Here is a 20,520-nt window from a genome sequence, read left to right as displayed (position 1 = left end):
TCAGTTTTTACCTTACAATATTATCACACAATTAGTGGGGAGGTATATAGTTTAAAATTAAGAAAATTTGACTGGCTTACTCCTAAATTTGAGTGACAAATGGATATCTCACATATACATTCTCATAAACATAAAATTTTAGGCATTATTTGATTCGTCTGATTGTAAACATAAATTAACCTATTTGTTATTCCTGAGAAATGCTGTCAGACCCATGATATTATTATATTTAATAAATCCACACAATTCTTGAACACCTTCTCAGCTATACCCCCCGATATTGGCAGAACCCCTTCAGGTATGTAGCTTCCCGCTTCTTAATCCTTTGTTGTAGGCTTCTGTTGATTCTGGTGTTGAGAGGCCAATCTTTCCACACTTGTGGTAGAGGGCCAGTCCGCCCTGATCTCTGGGTTTTCGGGCCCGGGCCTGGTTCTTCTGGGGGTGAGATCCTGATGGAGCACAGGAACCTTTCGCTCTCCTCCTCTTGATTTCAAAATTTAGTTTAAGAATTTCATTGTCAGTGCAGACTTGCATTTGGAGGGATTCCTCCATCTTTGTCTCCTAGCCCGTGGTCAGACTGGAAGGTCTGTGCCATATTGTGGGCCATCTTTTGGAAAAGTTCTTCTAAGTATGTTCTGGTGACCTCGTCGCCGTCTAATGTTGCCCTGAGTTCCACCGAAGAATCGTGAAAACTCCTTGGCTGAGGGCGTCTTGAATTTGACAGACAACTTGGGTCGGTTCTGTCGCTCCAGGTTAGTTTTAGGCTCTAGTTATGAAGTCGGAAACTTGTTTTTATTAATACTATGCTCGTGAGGGTCCCTGCAGTTCCCTTTCCAGGCGTCCATTCCCTATGACGTCACCGGAAGTCTCCAACGTATAACAATTTTGCTTTTACTTTTTATTTTAAGAAACTGCCTGCATTTGTTGTACTGTATGTTCAATGTAATATTCTTGTTCTGTAATCTAGTATACCCAGGTCAAAAAAGTAGATTTTAACCCCATAGGTGCTCAATAGAATGAAACGGGTGGTGCCGTGAGCCTTGAAAGGATAAAGTCATGAAAACCATACCACACTGCTATATGAAGCAGCATAAAAGTATAACCTGATGTCTCTCCCAGCGGCTGGCTCAGAATGAGCTCCAAATACGCCGAGATAGAAAGACTCACGGTTTGTAGGTGGTGTGGTATACTTGATCTTGATTGTGATCCTCCGTGCCTCGGTATTTTCTGCTGCCACGCTAGGCCAGATGTAATAGCCTTGGCTCCCGTGTGGAGCGTGGATGATTCCGCCGCCAACCCTCCTGCAACAAAACAGTCGCAGAGGGCGGTCACATGACCGGCGGCTCAGGCGTCGCTCCGAAATGACGAGGAACAGCGTGGGATCAGCGTGTGGACTCAGCACCTACCCGGCGTGCCTGCAGTGAAATGTAGATAGAAGAATCTTCCCGCAAACAGGACAGGCAAACGGCAGCACAGCAATGGATGGAGAGAGGCTGATGGTAGATTTAAAAGTAGACTTTATTCAAACAGCGTGCTGTCAGGTCCTCTGACGCGTTTCGACCTGACAGCACGCTGTTTGAATAAAGTCTACTTTTAAATCTACCATCAGCCTCTCTCCATCCATTGCTGTGCTGCCGTTTGCCTGTCCTGTTTGCGGGAAGATTCTTCTTGTTCTGTAATCTAAGCACTGTACTAGTTTTGTATATTAAATCTAAAATTCAACAAGTATGTCTTTGGCTCTAACTGAATAGATTTTTCTGTGCTAATGACATATTTTGCTTAGTAAACAGTGACTAAGGACACTGGCGATTAACATTTTCTTTATCCTTGGTGGATTAAAGATATATACATATATATTATGACAGAGTTAGGGTAGATATTAAGCATTTGAGGAGCCCTGTGGGGAGATAAAAGTGTAAATTGGATAGCTGTGTATATTAACCCTTGTCACATCAGCAAGTCACGTGCTCACAGGTGTGCTGTTTGTGACAAGTACATTTTTTAGCATCTGGTTAATTTTAGTGTACCGAGTAGAGTAGCCACAGTAGGTGGAATGGCACAGTCCCCGTTTTCCTGGTGTTTCCACCAATTCCTGTGTGCCTTGGAAGTACAAAAGTGGGAATATTCAGTATACTGTACATTTTTTACATTAGAGGACAGCATGGCAGGAGTGTTTTACATGGAATAACTGGCTCTCCAATGTGATGGGTGCAAGAGACTGCAAGCATTATTCCCACTCTGAGAGGGAATTTGAGTTTTACAACCACAAAAACATTAATGCCCTCAATATGCAGGTGGTATAGGATGCTACCATGTGCATTTTGAGTGTGGCTACCAGCTTTCCAGACTCCTGTCATTATGCTCATATCCTGCCTCCCTTGCTTGCCTTTTTGAGGAGGGGAGATATGGCAATGCATGGCTGTTAATTCTTTTTTAACATATTCATATAAGGGTTTCACAGTGTAATTAATAACATCACATTGCTTTAGATTTCAGTAGAGATGGGGAAGTGTTTAAACGGTTAATGAATGTGTAGAAAAGATATTTAAATTGTATACTAATTGTATATGTATGTTTGCACAGGTGACACAGGATATGGGTGCCAGTCTTAGCTTTTAATCCCATTGGGTAATCCTCAGACTTTAAGATAAATAACACAGAATCGGACGCTCTAGGCATAAACCTCCCATTAAACACCCGCAAATTATTGAATCCCAATTTTGACTTCAAATGGTGCAAACAAAGTATTAAATACCTGGGAGTCAAAATTACCAGAGAGTACACCAACCTGTATGATGCCAACTACCTCTACCTTTTCAAGACAATTATTAGACATATGAAAAGCCTGGATGGAGTTCTCACTCTCGTGGATAGGATACATAAATGCGGTCAAAATTAACATATTGCCCAGTTTATTATATTATAAACAAGGGGGGGCAACTCAAAAAGGTAAATATGTGGTTGCACTAGGGGTATGATACTTAGAGCAAAGGAAGGGTAACCATAACCAGAGGGTCACTCCTTAGAGGGAGAGTAGGCTGAGGTCAACAGCCCCCAATTACATACACTCTAGTTACGGTAGTAGTGGAAATGACTATGGGTCAAGGAAATTGTGATTATCTGTATATGGACCTCGTTGTGGTTATGTGAGTGACCATAGGTAAATAGTAGTCCCAAATTGATTGTAGATAAATTACAAGTGAGATTATGAAAGAATTAAAACAACTTTAATAGGGTCCTGTGGACAAGTATAGATAAAATAAAAAGACACAAATTAACGTAGAGAGAGCTCAGTGCCCATCAGGTCGGGCTGTATAGGAATGGATGCAACGGATTTCAGTAACATATGAAGTATCTAATGGATACATAAGATTTGTATTGAAACAAATGTGTCTGCAACAATTCATTAAAACTATGTACCGTGTTTAGATTTCTTGTTTCAATCTGGTTGTCACATCTTCCTCTAATTAGATTTCAGATTCTAATTTAATCATTGCCTTTTTATTTCTATTTTTATTCTAGTATTTGCTCATTGTTGTTTTTATTCTTCCTCTCTTCCCTTGCTACATAACTGCTTTGTTCTTTACACTGTTGCACAGTTATATATATCTTTATATTTTTTAGTTTTGCACCATCATATTAAATATTAAAATAGTAGTAATAGATACTCTGTACCCCTTTAGAATGTCACTATGTTTATAGTGACACAGTTTTAACTAATTGTTTTTTTCAATACACATTTTTTTCAATACAAGTCTTATGTATCAAATAAAAACTTCATATGTTGGTAGTAGCCTTGGGGTGGGTGATTAGGCCCCCCGGATGGGTAGCGGGAGGTGTTAACCCCTAAATTATTTTAATGGTTACTACCGCTAAGGTAATTAAAGGATTAACCCCTCCTGCAGCCCTCCAGGGAGGCCTAACCACCCACCCTGGGCCAACTACACCCTTCACCCACCCCCTATACTTCGGTTTTACCCCTTCATTCCCTTAGCGGCTAGCCACTAAAGTAATGAAGCTACTTTAATTATCATTTTAATTACATAGTATTGAAGCAGGGTGTCTCCAGAGCTGCACCACATTCATTTCAGCTCTCGGACCTCCTGCTTCCCAAGATACAGGCCACGGTATGGGGTGCTGGTATCTCCTGCAAGTTTAAATGTCCTGGTCACAAGAGCGGTGATGCGGGAGAATTAAACTTGCAGGAGATACTGGCACCCCATAAGGAGGCCTGTAACTCGGGAATCAGGGGTCCCCAGGGCTGAAACTAATGTGTTTCAGCTACGGAGACACCCTGCTTCAATACTATGTAATTAAAATAAAATATAAACATTGTGATCACCTGTTAGAGGTGCGCAGAGAGAGTGACTGACTGCTTCTATCTACTCTCACTGTGCAGCTCTTCCAGACTGATGCAGCCCGGCAGAATTAACACATTGGGAGACCCATTCAGAAGCAGGAACCCCTGCTGTGTTAATCCTGACAAGCAATTAGTCTGGTCCTGGGGACTCCATGGTCTGTCAATGGTCAGGCAGCATTCATTAGCAGTTTCCTTGCAGAATACTGCTAAATGAATCAGACTGCATCTGTATCTTAATAAGCGAAATATCTGCACATTATTTATTATAAATGGCTGCTTATCATTCACTGGAGTGGATCACCCCGTTTGAATAAAAACTGCTCACAGCTGCAGGCATGGAGGGCACAGAGCACAACATATGACGTAAAAATTGCAGATGAAACCGCTAACAAATCGAGCAGCAAAACCGACACCAACTTCAAGCAATTAGTGTTAGTTCTTAACGTCATACACGACCCACTAAAGCCATAATACAAACAACATAAAAAAACACCCTTCATAATTGTAGGCTGTTCCTATAATAAATACTAAAGAAGTATAAATATTATTAATCTGTATAACTAGGGCGATAAGAGGAAGAATAAAGAAGCTTGAGAAATTCTAAAACAAAAGTTATTTGTTAATGTAACAGTGTTCTGAGCGTCAGAATACACACTGTAAAGCAAACATTCCCAGTACAATAATCCTAATTATAATAATCCTATAAAATGTACTGTTTATTATTCACTAGGCTACTGTTTATTATTTACTGGTTATTTCTGTATATATTTAAATTCATGACTATGGACAGTGTTTGTACACACACACACACACATACACACACACACATACGGACAGTGAAGTCTCTAAGGACCAGATCTACAAAACGGTGCTACGCTTTAGCATTCCTATGCATGTGAGTAAAGGCGTGCTAAACCTTAGCATCCTGTAGTGGATCTAGGTCTTGGGTCAGTGGGCCCTCGCCAGTGGATTGAGAGACGCTGTAGCCACCAAAGTTTTGCTGCTTTGTTGTATTATTATTTTTAAGCACCAGTAGCAAGACATAGCGTAGAGGTGACTAGAGAATATATTGACTATTCCTTCCTTTTCTACAGTAACTTACACCCTAATTACAGAGAGGTATTGCAGGTAGCATCTTGAACATAACTATATACAACAACTAGATTCTCTGAAAAGGGAAACATTTGAGATGACAGGAGCAAAATAAAGATGAAATATCACTGTGCAAAAATGTTTCGGGAATATTGATTGACTTATGGTTCAAGCCTCAATATTTTTATTTGTTTCAAGGTCCTAACAATCTGTCTAGTCTTCAGATATGTCTAAAGGTGGAGGAATATATTTATTTCAATCTCTTTCCCTGTTGATTGTACTTGCACTGTATCTGTCAAACTTAAGAGACACTGGCATTTGCCAGCGGGTGAAGAGACAGATAGAAAAGGATGAACAAGAAGGTTATAAACAGGAAGGTTACCTTCAATTGCTTCAGAGTGTCAGAGTTTAACTTTAGACTTTAATCATCATTCTATTTACCTCTGCAGTGCAGGGTATACTTCAGTTTCATTACAAAATATTACTTTTACCTAGTTACATACTGTAGTTACATAATTACATAGTCGATAAGGTTGAAAAACGTCATATTTCCGGCAAGTTCAACCTATGTTAAACAGATACCTTATCCTATATTTGTATTTTACAATATTGTGATCAAGAGGAAGGCAAACAAAAAACCCCCAGTGAAACTTTATCCAATGCTGTCTCATAAGGGAAAATGTAATTCCTTCCTGGCTCCAAATATTAGCAATCAGATGACTCCACGGATCAACATTCTTACCATGTTTACTTATTTGGTATATCCCTGTATTTTTTTTTTGTATCTGCCATCACAGTCTCCATGGGTAATGAATTCCACATTTTAACTGCCCTTATTGTAAAGAACCCTTCCTTTCTTACTGGTGAAATCTCCTTTTCTCCAACCTTAAGGTATGACCCTGTGTCCTTTATACTGCCCCTGGGATGAATAGTTCTTTTGAAAGCTCTTTGTATTGTCCCTGAATATATTTGTATACCGTTATCATATCCCCTCGTGCATGCCGCTTTCTAATGTAAACACATCTAATTTAGTTAGCCTCTCCACATAAATCAGATTTTCCATCCACTGGTGGCTTTTCTCTGCACTTTTTCTAATTCCATAATGTCTTTTTTACTGAGTGTTGCCCCAAACTGTACTCCATATTCAAGATGTGGTCTTACTAATGCTTTATACAAGGGCATCATTGCGCTTACCTTCCACCCATTTCCCATTTAATTAAAGGTAAGATCTTATTTGCCTTTGCAGCTACTGCATGGCATTGGGCACTATTGTTAAGCCTGCTGCCTGCAAGCACTCCTAAATCATTCTCCATATACTGTAGTATTCCCCTAATTTCAAGGTGCAAATATTTTGAACGTGTCCAATTTACTTTATTTTGTACACTAACCTCCCTTGTGGCACCATATCAAAGGCCTTTGCAAAATCTAAGTAGACCATATCAACTGCATTCCCATGGTCTTTTAAAATATACTGTAGACATCACGTCTGCTTTACACCAATCTTGTGGTACTGAGGCTGTGGAAATGGAGTCTTAAATATTGAATGTTATGGTGTGGCTATTACTGAATTTAGCTCCTTAAGAACTCTTGGATGTATGCCATCGGGGCCAGGTGCTTTATTTACTTTCATTTTATCAAGCCGCCTATGCACTCCTTCCTCAGTTAACCAATTGTTCGTTAATATAGAGGTTGTGGCTTCCACCGGTGGCCCTATTTTTGCAATTGATTCCTTCCTAGGTAAATAAAGAGGCAAACCTCTGTTTTTTTGTGGTTTACAATAATTTGCCTGCCCATCTCACACATGGGAGGGTCCTATATTTTCTTTACTAATCGTTTTGTTATTTAGGTTCTTAAATAACTTTTTAGGGTTGATCTAACGTTCAAATGCAATACTTTTTCATTTTCAATTTTTGCTCATTTGATTGCTCTTTTGCAACTTTTGTTACATTACTTCTAATTCTGATATGATGCCTCCATCCGTTGTGACTTTAAGGGGCCTATGCTCTAAGCGTTCATAAGCCACTTATCTAGCACTTAACGGCCAAAATGCCTACTACGAATCTGTAAGCTTCGATAAGTGGGCGATAAAAGACTGAATCGCCAACATTTAGAGCCTTCAAAAAAAATTGCTGAGTGAGCGGCGATAAGCCACTTAACGGCAGGTTTTGAAACTCGTGCAATTCTAGTAGCTGTGATTAGGTTATCGAGGCCTATCGGGGCTCTAGAATGGCGAGTTTCTCCCCAAATCCTCACGCACTTCCTGGCGTGAAGGTGTTGAGAACTTGCTGAGAAGTGGCGAGACAGGACTTAGAAAAAAAAATGCTATTTTTCTGCATCGGATTGATGCTGGGAGTCTCCGGAGCTGATACCCAGTAATATCAGCACCGGAGACTCCTGGCTTCCATCCGATGCAATAAAAATGCATCAACAGGCAACTTCATTACCTTAGTGGCTAACCACTAAGGCAATGAAGGGGTTAACCCCTCCCATTACCTACCAAGGGGCAAATACCCCCTTCACACCCCCCGCTATGCACAAAACACATTAATTCCCACCTCCTCTACCCCCACATGATTGATACCAGAGGCCACAGGTGTTCGGGGTCCTCAGGTGGTCCCCGCGGGTTTCTGGGGGCCCTTGGGTGGTGCCTGCAGGTCTCAGGGGCCCTTGGATGGTCCATGTGGGTGTTGGGGTCCCTCGGGGTGGCTAGTGCTTTTATTTATTTAATTGTGATGTTTAGGTGCTTATGTATATCTGTTATTATTGTGTATTTTTGGCCTTCATGCTTTTTTATTTGGGTGACCATTGACTGCTATAGTGGCTTACCATGCCCATATTATATGGGTATGATGTACCACTATCCCAATCAATGGGTATAGGGTGAGTGGGTGAGTGAAGGAGGTACTTGCCCAGGATGGGTTATTAGGCCTACCGTCTGGGTCGCATGGGGGTTAAACCCTTCATTACCATAGCAGTTACTACCGCTATGGTAATGAAGAGGTTAACTCCTCCCGCAACCTTCTCGGTAGGCCTAATAACCCACCCTGGGCCAAGTACCTCCTTCACTCATCCCCTCGGCCCCCAATAAAGCTACTATTGTGCCTTAACCCTTCATTGCCGTAGCGAATAGCAGCTACGGTAATGAAGCTGCTTTATTGTAATTGTTATTAATTGTGTGCGGGAGCAGGGGGTCTCCTGAGCTAAACTGCTTTGATTTCAGCCACAAGGACCCCATGCTTCCCGAGATACAGGACCCGTTATGGGGTGCCAGTATCTCCTATGGATTTAAATCCCACGGTCACGTGACGCGAGACATTTAAATGCATAGGAGATACCGGCACCCCATAACGGGGCCTGTATCTCAGGAAGCAGGGGGTCCCCGGACCTGAAATCAATGAGGTTCTTCTCCAGAGACCCCCATCTCATCTACACTAGTAATAAAATGTATATTAAAAAACATTAATTTCAGGCGAGATATGCGCAAGGAGAGGCGGCTCTCTCTGTGCAGCTCTCTGTGCAGCAGAAAGAAATCGCCAGGTAAGGGCTGTTATACACTTATAATTGGCTGAGGTTAGTCAGCCCTTCTACACAAGGCCGCGTTCGCGCACATGGCAGTGATCGTGCATCCGGCCGACAGCCGGGAAGACGGGGAAAATAATCTTTTCGTGCCACTACCGGCGCTGAAATGTATGTATGTGTGTGTATGTATGCATGTGTATGTATGTATATATGTGTGTATGTGTGTGTGTCTGCACAATGTTAATAAATATTTTATTTTTACCAAAGTGTTTTTTTTTATAAATATTAAATTACACATACACACACACACACACACACACACACACACACACACACACACACACACACACACACACACACACACACACACACACACAACCTTCTCACAGCTCACAGCTCAGCATACACACAAAAAGCGTGCGGCACGTGCACTCTATAGAACAGCCCTAAGGCCTTTTCAGAGAGGTGATCATCATGTCGCCGGCAACTTGCCCATTTTGGGAATTTTGCTATCACAGGTAATCAAGGATATCTGAATACCATAATAGCAACGCTCCAAAAAATGGGGATTTAAATGGCCCGGTGATTTATTTTATGAACGCTTATAGCATAGGCCCCTAAGACTCTAAAAGCCTGCTTCTTCCTTTCCAGTTCCTCCCCTACCTGTTTATTTAGCCACATTTGGTTTAGACTTGTTTCTTTTATATTTATTACCCAAGGTTATACACTGATAATTGTGCTTTTCTAACAATGTTTTAAAGACAGCCCATTTATCTTCTACATTTGTCCCTGCAAAAACGTCATTCCAATTTATTCCTTGTAGAATCTTCCTCAGTTTATAAGTCTTTGTTGAACCCATGCAATATGGTTTTTGATTATTTATTTCAAATGAGACCATGTTATGTTCACGGTTTCACAAATGTGCCCGGACTTGAATATTTGTTATTAGTTCTACGTTGTTTGATATTACCAAATCTGCTAAAGCCCGTCCCCTGGTTCCTCAATAACTTAGGTGATGTAATTGTCTTTTAGCACCCCAAAAACACTGTTTCCTTTCGTTGTAATATTAATCTCATTGCTCTTGTATGTCTGGATAGCTAAAATCCCCCATTATGCAAACATGACCCAGTTTTGATGCCTTTTCCATTTGCACACGTATTTTGGCTTCCTCAATCTCACAGATATTTGTTGGTTTATAGCATATCCCTACAAAACTTTTTCTTTGTACTTTTACCCCAGCTGTTAATGTCTATCCACAAGGTCTCTGTGTGTTCATCATTCCCTTCATAAACATCTTCCCTTAGGGTTTAAATCCGGCTTAACATCTCTTCTATTTGCTCGATCCCTCCGAAAAAGGGAATAACCCTCTAAATGAATTGCCCAGTCATGGGTTTCATCCCACCATGTTTCAGTAATGCCTATGATATCATACTACTCCCTTGTAGCTATTAATTCAAGCTCCCTCAGTTTATCTGTCCGGCTTCTTGCATTAGCAAGCATGCATTTAAGGTTTTTTTCCAGTCTGTGCTTCTGTTATCTTATCTGCTCCTGCCTTTCTTCTCCAAATGGATTTAGTCTTTAGAAGTTTATTAGCATTATAAGTATTTAATATGGGTGTTTCCTTGCTTGCCAAACTCCCACTTCCCCCATTCTACCTCCATGACCCCTAGTTATTTCCCCATTCCTATTCTATTCTGTCTAGTTCACTATATCAAATTTGGTAGGGAAGCAATGCAAGGATTACAATATATCCATTTAAAAATACTTAACCTTTGCATGGACTCAAATGAGCACATTATTGTGTCATACAGTATACGATATACATTACTACAAAATTAAACAGACATATTTTTCTTGTGAGTGTTATATGCCATCTACAATGTCATCTAATGTATGATAAAACATTTACATTTAGCACCAAAATCACACATTTATTCACTAAGAATAATTGATTACAGGATGCACCCGTTTGGATGGATTGAAGCAGACACTATTCAGGCATTCAAATACAGTATATAAATGTATAATCCCACTATACTGTATACTGTATATATTTTTTTAATAAACCATGTATAATACTCTGAATTCAAAATAAGTATTATATATAAAATTATACACTAAATATCAATATATAAGATATATCTACTGTTTGCACACTCTATACAAGACAAATAATACTAGTAAATTGCATTTAAAATACATAGCAAGATTTAGACTACTGTAGGTCTCTTTTTTCTGTATAGAGGCCAAACAGACAAAGTGAGCTAGGCCCTTCTTCTGTAAGCTCTGATATCACAGATCAGGCATTATCTCACGGAAAGGTCTTTCGATTTGAAAGGGGCTTTCTGTGTGATACTACCGGATCGGCGGCATCGGATCTTACAGAATAAGGTCTGTGATCTACTGTGTGTCTATTTAACATGTGTTGATCTGCTGCATAACACCAGTAATTTCATTATTTTAGATACTGCGTATAGGAGGTGATGTATCAAGGCAAAATTAGGTATTTATAGCTTTGTTGTTATGCCTCTGTATCTTGGTAAAAGCCCCTGCTGTTGGACCAAAATGCTGACAGATAATAAAATGAATCTGGATTTGTGAAACTTCCCAAGAGTGCTGGTATCTCCGCTACTTTTCTCTTTGTGTCAGTGTGCCAAAGTCTTTGGTTCCATTTTTGCACCATGTGGCAGCTTGAGATTTGGAGAGGGTCAACGGGAGAAGTAGGGGAGAACACAGGAGACACAGATTATATATAGATTTAGGAAATTCTGTGTGTCTCTGCGTCACTTTTTAAATTGTATTTACATTTTAAAAATCTGCAAAGTCTAAAGTGATGTAAACAATTTGCATCATGTAGAAAAAAAGCTGTGTGTGCTGTGCACGCACATAGTAAGTGAAACTTCCTTGTGTGCTGTCATCAACATATAAAGTAACAATAATATTAGATGTTGGTTTAGATGTTTGTAATAAAATGAGTGTGTGTGTGTGTGTGTTTGTTTTAACAGTGTGTGTGTGACAGTGTGTGTGTGTCTGTGTGTGTGTCTGTGTTTGCATGTGTGTCTGTGTTTGCGTGTGTGTCTGTATGTGTGTGTGACAGTGTGTGTGTGTGAATGTGTGTGTGAAAGTGTATTTCTGTGTGTGTGTGTCTGTTTGTTTTGACAGTGTGTGTGTGTGACAGTGTGTGTGTGACAGTGTGTGTCTGTGTGTGTGTGTCTGTGTGTGTCTGTATGTGTGTGTGTCTGTATGTGTTTGTGACAGTGTGTGAAAGTGTGTGTGTGTGTGTGTGTGTGTGTGTGTGTGTGTGTGTGTGTGTGTGTGTGTGTGTGTGTGTGTGTGTGTGTGTGTGTGTGTGTGTGTGTGACAGTGTGTGTGTGTGACAGGGTGTGTGACACAGGGGGTGTGGGTGGGTGGTCTGCACTCCGTGTCCTCTTCTCATATGTCAGCAGGCGTGTGGGGGGAATGGCGCCGCTGCCAGCCGCTTCTGTGCATGCGTGGCGTCCATCAGCGGCGCCATCACTTCTGCGCATGCGCGGCATGTCAGGGGGCATGTGGGGGGAACGGCGCTGCTGCCAGCCACTTCTGCACATGCGTGGCGTCTGGCAGCGCGCCATCACTACTGCGCATGCGCGGCATGTCAGCGGGCATGTGGGGGGAACGGCAGCCATTAGAAGCAGCGCCGGTGGCTATCGCTGCAGCCGCATATATCAGTGGCTGTGTGGGGGGGAGCGGCGGCCGTTAAGAGCGGCGCCGGCGGCTATCGCCGCCGACTCATGTGACAGCAGGCATGTGGGGGGAGCGGCGGCCATTACATGACGTCATTTCCGTTTCACATTTTCGTCTCCATGTCTACAGTTTTGTCCCATCAAAATTGACTAGGTGCCACTAAAGAAGTTTCACTTCAAAAACTCTTTCTTAAACCAGCTACAAAAAGAAGATGGAGCAATGATAGAAAGGGGGGGAAAGATGGAGCAATGCGTCAGAACAAACTTCTATGCATACTTTTCTTGTTGGTACATCTTCCCCATAGTGTCTCTGAGAAATCACAGCCCCTCCGGCACATTGCAATCATGTTATCGCGTCTCACGTGCGCTCACATGATTGCCACATTACTGATTACACGGACAAAAAAGGAGGAGTCTCCTCTTCCATTCCTTGTCCTAGTATTTTCTTCAACAGATGTGTCTGTGCAAGCTGCTTAATGCTGACGTTTTATGGACATTTCTGTTGAAAATGTACATTAAAGCTAAAAAGTAAAACAGGAAAATGTTTAATGTGCATGCCAATGTCCAGAATTTAAATATCAACTCTGTATACATTCTGTTATATTTTCTAAAGGGTATTAAGCCATGAAATACCGTTTGGCTTCATGAATATCTCACATCTATTCAAGTGAGATACCTTATGGCTGCCTCTTGAATGAGGCATAAGATATCTTATGGTGCCACAAGGTGTGTATTCAGAGCCACCAACAGGGGTCGACAGCTGGGACTCCTGTCCCAGGCCCGTGAGTGAAGGGGCCCGGGCCCCCTGTCGGCAAACCTGACACATGGCCTGATCCGCAGAAGGGACCTGCTGAAAGGGATCTATGGAGGTGCCTGTCTAGGCAGCATGTTGTAGGGTGGTGGAAGGGAGACTCCCCTGACAGGCACCTCCAAGGGCACCTGCTAACAGGCAGCTCTGCAGGCCCCCTCCACAGGGTTCAACCTTGAGACATTTCTAAGACTGCCAGCAGATCAGATATAGTTTTCCGGTTTGGGACAGGCTGCTTTTTAGACCAAGGTAATGTACATTTAATTTACAGTATTGTATGTGTAATATATATATATATACTCTGTTAAATATAGGGCAGCTGCCAACCCTATTTCATAGAATATTTAACACTGGACTCAAGTTACATCCGTGGAACATTAATGAGAAGGACACCACTGTATACAGGACAGAGGCCATGTACTTTGTTGTACAAGTAAATTACTGAACAAAAAGGTAATCAAACAATTCCATGCACATAAAGTACAATGTGGTATCTGATAATTTGTGAATATTCTTAATAATAAGTACAACAAAAGTTTGCATGAATGTACTTTTCATATACTGTTATAAACTGTCAATATGTCTGTCATATTCTAAAGATTAGTGCGGTTACACATCATTGTTCTGTCTGGTATTGTATGTTGGGATATACAGATGTAGACAGACTAACCTTGTCACATGGGGAAAAAAATGTTTGCGCCTCTAGAGAAGGTGAGAGCAACTAGGAGCAGAAACCCCTCAATGGCATACGACTGTTCTTAGCTTTTCTTCCCTGCGGCCAGGAAATGCCAAAGGTCGTTTTCCCCCAGTATTCTCTGACCGGAGGGGAAAGTTAAGTTGATTCCATCAGTACTGCGTCAACACTATTGTATCCTATAAAAACTGTGATATTCTCAGTTTTACTGGGATATGTTGTGTTATCTGGGGGGAGGGGGGAAATTTTGCTTGCTACTTCTGTATTTGCAAACCAATTATAAATTAATGCAATATATTGAATACCTGATCATTAGCAATACCACCCAGAATAATATTAATTTATCTCAGTTGGTTCTTGTACTCCAAGGACTAACCCACAAAAAAGAAGTTGGATTAAGAACTCAAATCTCTGACGTTCTGAAATTGGAAATACTTGGAAAATTGCAAATTAAGTACTTACCTCGGAGGTCGTGAGTGTCTTTAATTTTTCTCAAAGTAGTTTTGATACCTTGATCCCCATTGCCCATGGCTGTTACTATACCTACAGGAAGTCCTTTATTTCTAAGAGCGCCAGCAAATTTCCGTGCAGTGTCCACCCATATATCGTCATTGGAAGATACAATGCCAACATGAGCCCACCTGAAATATTTCATGAAGTTGAATAAAACTTTTGCTGGTGTAGGTAAAGTTCTGGCAAATGTTGGAAAACTGTATTTATTATCCAGGTCATGATTAATACAAGCCCAGGAGAACACTGCTTTATTCCAATTTTTGCCTAAAAGTGTTGCAGCATCACAATATCCTGGGTTCATAGGACCTAAAAATGCTGACGACAGTTTTTCATAACCTGCAAATTCCACCAGTGCTTTAGACGTTTCACAGTTTTCATCCAGGATCTTGTAATTAATTGTATAGGTAAGCTCTATTGTCGAATCATTGTTGATTCTGTCCACTGCTAATTTTGCAGCCAATTCAGGCAAGGCTTTAGAGAATAGTGGGTCACAGTGCCAAGGACCAACAACTCCCACTGTAAAGTTTTCACATTGCACATCAACAGGTTTCATTATTACTCCCAAAAGTAACCACCAGGAAAAGACGTGGAAGGAACACGTCCTGGAAGATCTCTGCGTATTTCGTATGAAGAATCCCTGAAATCTTGATTGCTTCAACAAGAAGTCTTCAAGACTTGTAAGAAGATAAAACATTGTCCCGTAGCTTCTTATAGCCACGCTAAAGTCCTTAGGAGGCCATGTATTTATAATCCCAGTAATGTCTGTAAATGAAAAAGAGAAACCTTATTTGTGTCATATTCTTTTCAATATGAAAAAAAAAACATTGTAAAGTATTATACAATATACTATGACAGACTATATTCATCTGCTTTTTGCTCGTCAGAGACGCTTTAAGCCTTGTTCACTTGAATTGAATAGGAGCCAATGGCCCCAAGGCAGGAGGCAGCTGAGGTGTACTGTACACTAGCGGAGTAGCAGAGGCCATTTATATTTCTAAGGATGTTCGGATCAAACAAAGAGTTACTGAATGACCTTAAGATCAAGGCCCATATTAATTAAGCTATGCTGGTCTGTAAGAGACATTCTGGCCCTTTCGCTTGAATGAACTGTAAGGTGCCATCCAGTGCCAGAGGGTGTCTTATGGCATGATGCCACTTAGTAGATATTGGCCCTAATCTATTCTATTTGTCATTCTGAAATATTTTTATGATTAGTGTTTCACATTTTTGATGACATAAAACACATTTTGGATCATAACAATTTTTAATGGTCCCTTTTTTTTTAAAAAAGAAGAAAAAAACAGGTTGTATCAAAAGACATACTGTGCAAGTCAAAGGGAAAATGATGATATAAATCTTATTTGATGTACTTACTCCCAGATATGGGGACATCTGAAAAAGCTTAGATCTGCAGTTTACTCTTCTAATTATCTCAGGATGTATTTACTACTGAAATTACTCTGAAGGACTGTATGATGTGTTCTTAAGCATTATATTGTTTTCAATCTACGGTTTATATGACTTTCTTGAAATGTACATTACTTTGAATTTGTACATACAGTACACCAATATCCCGTTTGTTTTCTCTCATATTACTATCCTATATCATATTCGTCAGTATTCTACCTGTAACTTTTGTAGTATTCATGGATATTACAGTACATGACAAGAAGAAGCCACTTTAACTTTCCCCGTGTAATTGGTAGCACATGGACCAGGATTGGTTGCAGAACTACCTCTGATATATAATTGCAAAGCACTTAATAGTTTCAATAGTTTGAAAAAGTGAATTGTTATTACAGGAAATTAGAAAATCTATTCACTGCAAAATAGGGAACATGTTGTGACATAATTGCCCATATTTACTAAGCAGTGCTATGCCATAAGACACAACAGCCTATTTACTTAAATAGGCCATGTCTCTCAGCTCTAGAAGGTATTTTATAGAATAGCACTGCTCAATAAAAATGAGTCTGTGTCTTTGGAACGGCAGTATCTTGCTGCCAAGAAAACAATTCCTTCTATGGCCGCACTTAGAGTCCTGGCGACGTCAAAACAAATGTATTGAATCCGTCACATGTGCCTGTAGTAGGAGTGACGTTACGGTGTGACGGAGCGACGGCTTCGTCACGATCGCTGGAAGTCAATGAAAATTGATTTCTCAGTGACCGCAGCGTGATGTCAGCGGCCACGTGAGTGGTTCAGTCAATGAGGGCGAACCGCTCACGGCCTTGTTTACTAAGCAGTGCTAGGTCACAAAACAACATGGGATGCTGGAGAACACCTTACAGCCAATCCAAGTGAAAGATCCCCAATGCATCTCATGGTAAAGCACTGCTCAGTAAATACAACTTGGTATGAAAGGTCTACAACTCCCTGCATGTCGGACTCACTGAGACACCTGCTCTCTCTCTATTCATCTTGCACTGCTTCAGATCATGTTATTGGGCATGCCTATGTAAATTCACATGCATCCGCACTTATGAAAGATGCAATGATAACATGATTAAATAGCAGCCTGTCACATGTCTCTGATAACACACCATGATTTGTAAAACACCAAATACCTTCAACAGGTTGATTATGTCCTTCTGCTGATTTAACTGATAAGGATATAAAAGCCAGTACAAATGGGCTGCCTCGTCTGTGCTAAAACTTACCTTAAACAAGCATCCTTCAGCTATAGTGGAGAGCAGGGGTGGCCAATTCCAGTCCACAGGGGCCACCAACAGGTCAGGTTATCAGAATATCCCTGCTTCAGCACAGGTGGTTCAATCAGTCATTGACTGGAGTTGGCCACCGCTGGTGTAGTGAATGCAAATAATGCTGATTTCCAATGTTTATCCTGGGAAAATGTTTATTAATGCGCAGAAACAAAATGAGCATTAGTCCAAATATTTTAAAACACATTACTGTACAGACAAATAAAGAAATACTACAATCAAAGTGCTGTGATAGCGGCTTCTGTAAAAAAAAAACGGACTAAAAATCATATGATCCTAAAGTATTAAGAAATTAAAGTTAAAAAAAATAATACCAAATTTAACCCCTGCTCTGCCAGAGGGACCAGCAACACATTGCAAAGCCCTACAGCAGTGATGGGGTTCATAGAGACAGCTGATGCATTATATATTGCAGCTTATGACAGTTTCGTATACACTGTGCATCTCATTTTAATGTGCAGGTTTTTGGAGCATTAATCTGGTTCTTAATCCTCTCCATATGATCTGAGGGATATCCTTACATTTGTATTGTTTCAATACTAATAGTATATGTACTGAATTCAACATTTTTCATTCTTAATTCTTCGTAAAGGCAAGTATTATGTGTAGAGACATGTACCCCTAACTTAGGAGGTTTCCATTCTGTAGCATTCTGCCTCAAAAGTAGCAAGGTCGATACATTTATTAATTTTAAAATATATATTTTTAGATTAAGGAAGATGAGGTTAATTCCATTTTAGATCTAGAGGGGTTTTTTTTGTAATGCCCAGAATTTGGCAAAAATTGTAAAAGATAAAATATGTTAAAGTTGGTACATCCATCATAAAGTCATTAATAGAGATATGCAAATGTCTTCAAATATGCTTTGCAAAAGATTTCACGGTTTTCTCCTTCTTTTGCTCCTTTACATTGCTTGGGAATGTGCAAGAATGAACCATTTTGCCTTATCACAAAACTTTGGGACTTTTACCACAATTTTGTCACAATGCTAAAATATAAGTGACCATCTGATCTGGTATTAGTACAGCAAAAATGTGCGAGTAACATTTACCTTACTCCAATGTTAAAGCCAAAATCCCAATCTCAGAAGCGAATGCGTAAATCCCATAAAGTCAAATAGAATTACATATCAATAATTCTAAAATAATGTCACTCTTCCCCATTATTCATTTGTATAACTGCTCTCCAATGTTAGACGTGTCAAAAAGTCCTCAAAAATGGTCTGATTAGTTTAAAAGTGTTATTCTAATAGTGCTGTAGATTTAAATGCACTAATCTGGGATTTACAGTTCATAAAGAATTCCCATTGTCATTGACTGCATTACACTACACTTAATAGGACCTACAATACAAACAACCATACTCAAAATGTAAATCTTATGGCTTATTAGCAGAGATTTACATACAACATCTATATTCCTGCTTTATAATAAAGCATTTAGCTAAAACTATGTATCCCATAAATAAAAAAACATTCTGTATTACATTTTCTACATTATGTAACAATATTACCTATCTATTTGACATTAAAGCCATACAAATAAACTCGCGTTTAGCAACACTGACACTTAAAACAATACTTGCTTGTATATTTGCAGTGCTTAGTGAGACAAAGTGCTCTTGGAGTCTACAGCTGTATACATCTTGGATCTAATAATAATAGGATATACTATATGTGGTTCAGCTTACCATTTAGAAGCCCATCGTGGAGTTTGCATGTAGGACGTTCTAAGTCAAACTATTCAAAGTTTGAAATATAAAGGGGACGACATGTGTCCTCCTCCTCCTCACTCAGTGCCTCATGAATTAACCATAGATTCAGTGCAGCGTCAGCTCCTTCCTTCAGGTCTCGTCTTCAACAGCCAAAGAACGATCCAGAGTTTCAGCACCAAGGACACCTCCTGTGCAGCGCTTTTCAGGCAGTTGACTCTTCCATATTATTTCTTGTCAGCTTGCTGTCCCAAAGCAAAACCCCATTGACCAGTAACTGAGTCACCGTTCTCGGTTTGCCTCCTGGCTCCTGTCTCCCCTACCACTATGTCTCTTCGTATCTGCTTTGGCTTCAATTATGTAGTCAGCAAATTCCATATCAATGGGGCATGGTGCATCGATGTTATAATGGAAACTAAACCGGTGCATGCACCATATGTATAATTTCACCGGTATAATATATTACAATGTCATATAGTATACCATATGCATTGTCTCCAGTACTTTTTCAAATTGTTTATATTGTGGTCCGAAAACTGGATCCTTTGCACCTTTGTGCTTCGCTATTTGTAAACGTCCCTCTGTGTATTGGGACTGCCCATATGTTTCTCTTTCAGTTCCTGGTCCACTAGGATTCAGAACGGAAAAGCTTTGAGTGTTTCTGTAGAAATTTTCAGTAAGTGACCTTTAGGTCAGGGTCTGCGTATTATTTTGAGCTCTGTGTGTTTAATCCCTGCTTTGGTTAGGAAGCTTCCTAAGAAGATTGTTGTCTCTCTTCCCCTCTCACACTTCAAACTCTTGTCTCTGCACTTCACCCATCTTCCCTCTAGTTTTTGTTTCTGTCTATTTTCCCTGCTTTTATTATGCAACATACTGTCATGTTCAGAATTATTAGAGACCTATCTGGAAAGTTTGCACTACTTAAATCCATAACAATATGTATAGATTACAATGATCATCTTCAGGCACTAAATGATTGGCACAATAAAAAAAGCCACAAAATAAAAAGTAATAATCATTACATATGTTTTTATAATTTCCTAATAATCTAACACTGATGTGTTTAGTTGCACTGAAGATTAATCATTTTCTTGTCCTGCCTCAATCATATTAATCCTGAAATTATAAACAAAGTCCTGTCTACTTGTGCCACAATTTACTCCACTTATTGAATCTACTGTACAAATAAAAACATATTGAGTGCTTTGTAATCCTGTTTAGCAGCCTGGGGCTGAATAAACAACTTCACTGTTCCAAAACCTGCTGCCTGTTCTCTTGCTCTTATTCTTTGTTACACTTTCTTACTCAATTATATATTTTTAACATTACAGAAATTGCTCACACTGTTAGCTATGGCTGCTATGTGCTCTTACTGAATT

The 20,520-nt window shown here is 40.1% G+C and overlaps 1 protein-coding gene across 2 annotated transcripts in view; it reads right to left on the bottom strand.

The window, feature by feature from the left end:
* LOC142490408 (retinal guanylyl cyclase 2-like) overlaps positions 1-19,828 on the bottom strand; it is a 140,568-nt gene extending 120,740 nt beyond the window's left edge. For both annotated transcript variants that reach the window (XM_075592666.1, XM_075592667.1), the window contains exons 1-2: positions 19,121-19,828; positions 14,658-15,470 (exon numbers count right to left, since the gene is read on the bottom strand). In XM_075592666.1, the coding sequence (XP_075448781.1) occupies positions 14,658-15,402 (745 nt within the window). In that variant the 5' untranslated portion in view covers positions 15,403-15,470; positions 19,121-19,828. The remainder of the gene's footprint in view (positions 1-14,657; positions 15,471-19,120) is intronic.
* Positions 19,829-20,520: the final 692 nt, after the last annotated feature.

This window comes from Ascaphus truei, chromosome 3, assembly GCF_040206685.1.
Source record: "Ascaphus truei isolate aAscTru1 chromosome 3, aAscTru1.hap1, whole genome shotgun sequence".
In the NCBI taxonomy this organism is placed as follows: domain Eukaryota; kingdom Metazoa; phylum Chordata; class Amphibia; order Anura; family Ascaphidae; genus Ascaphus; species Ascaphus truei.
Note: the sequence above shows the minus strand (reverse complement) of the source record. Positions and strands in the feature narration are given on the sequence as shown.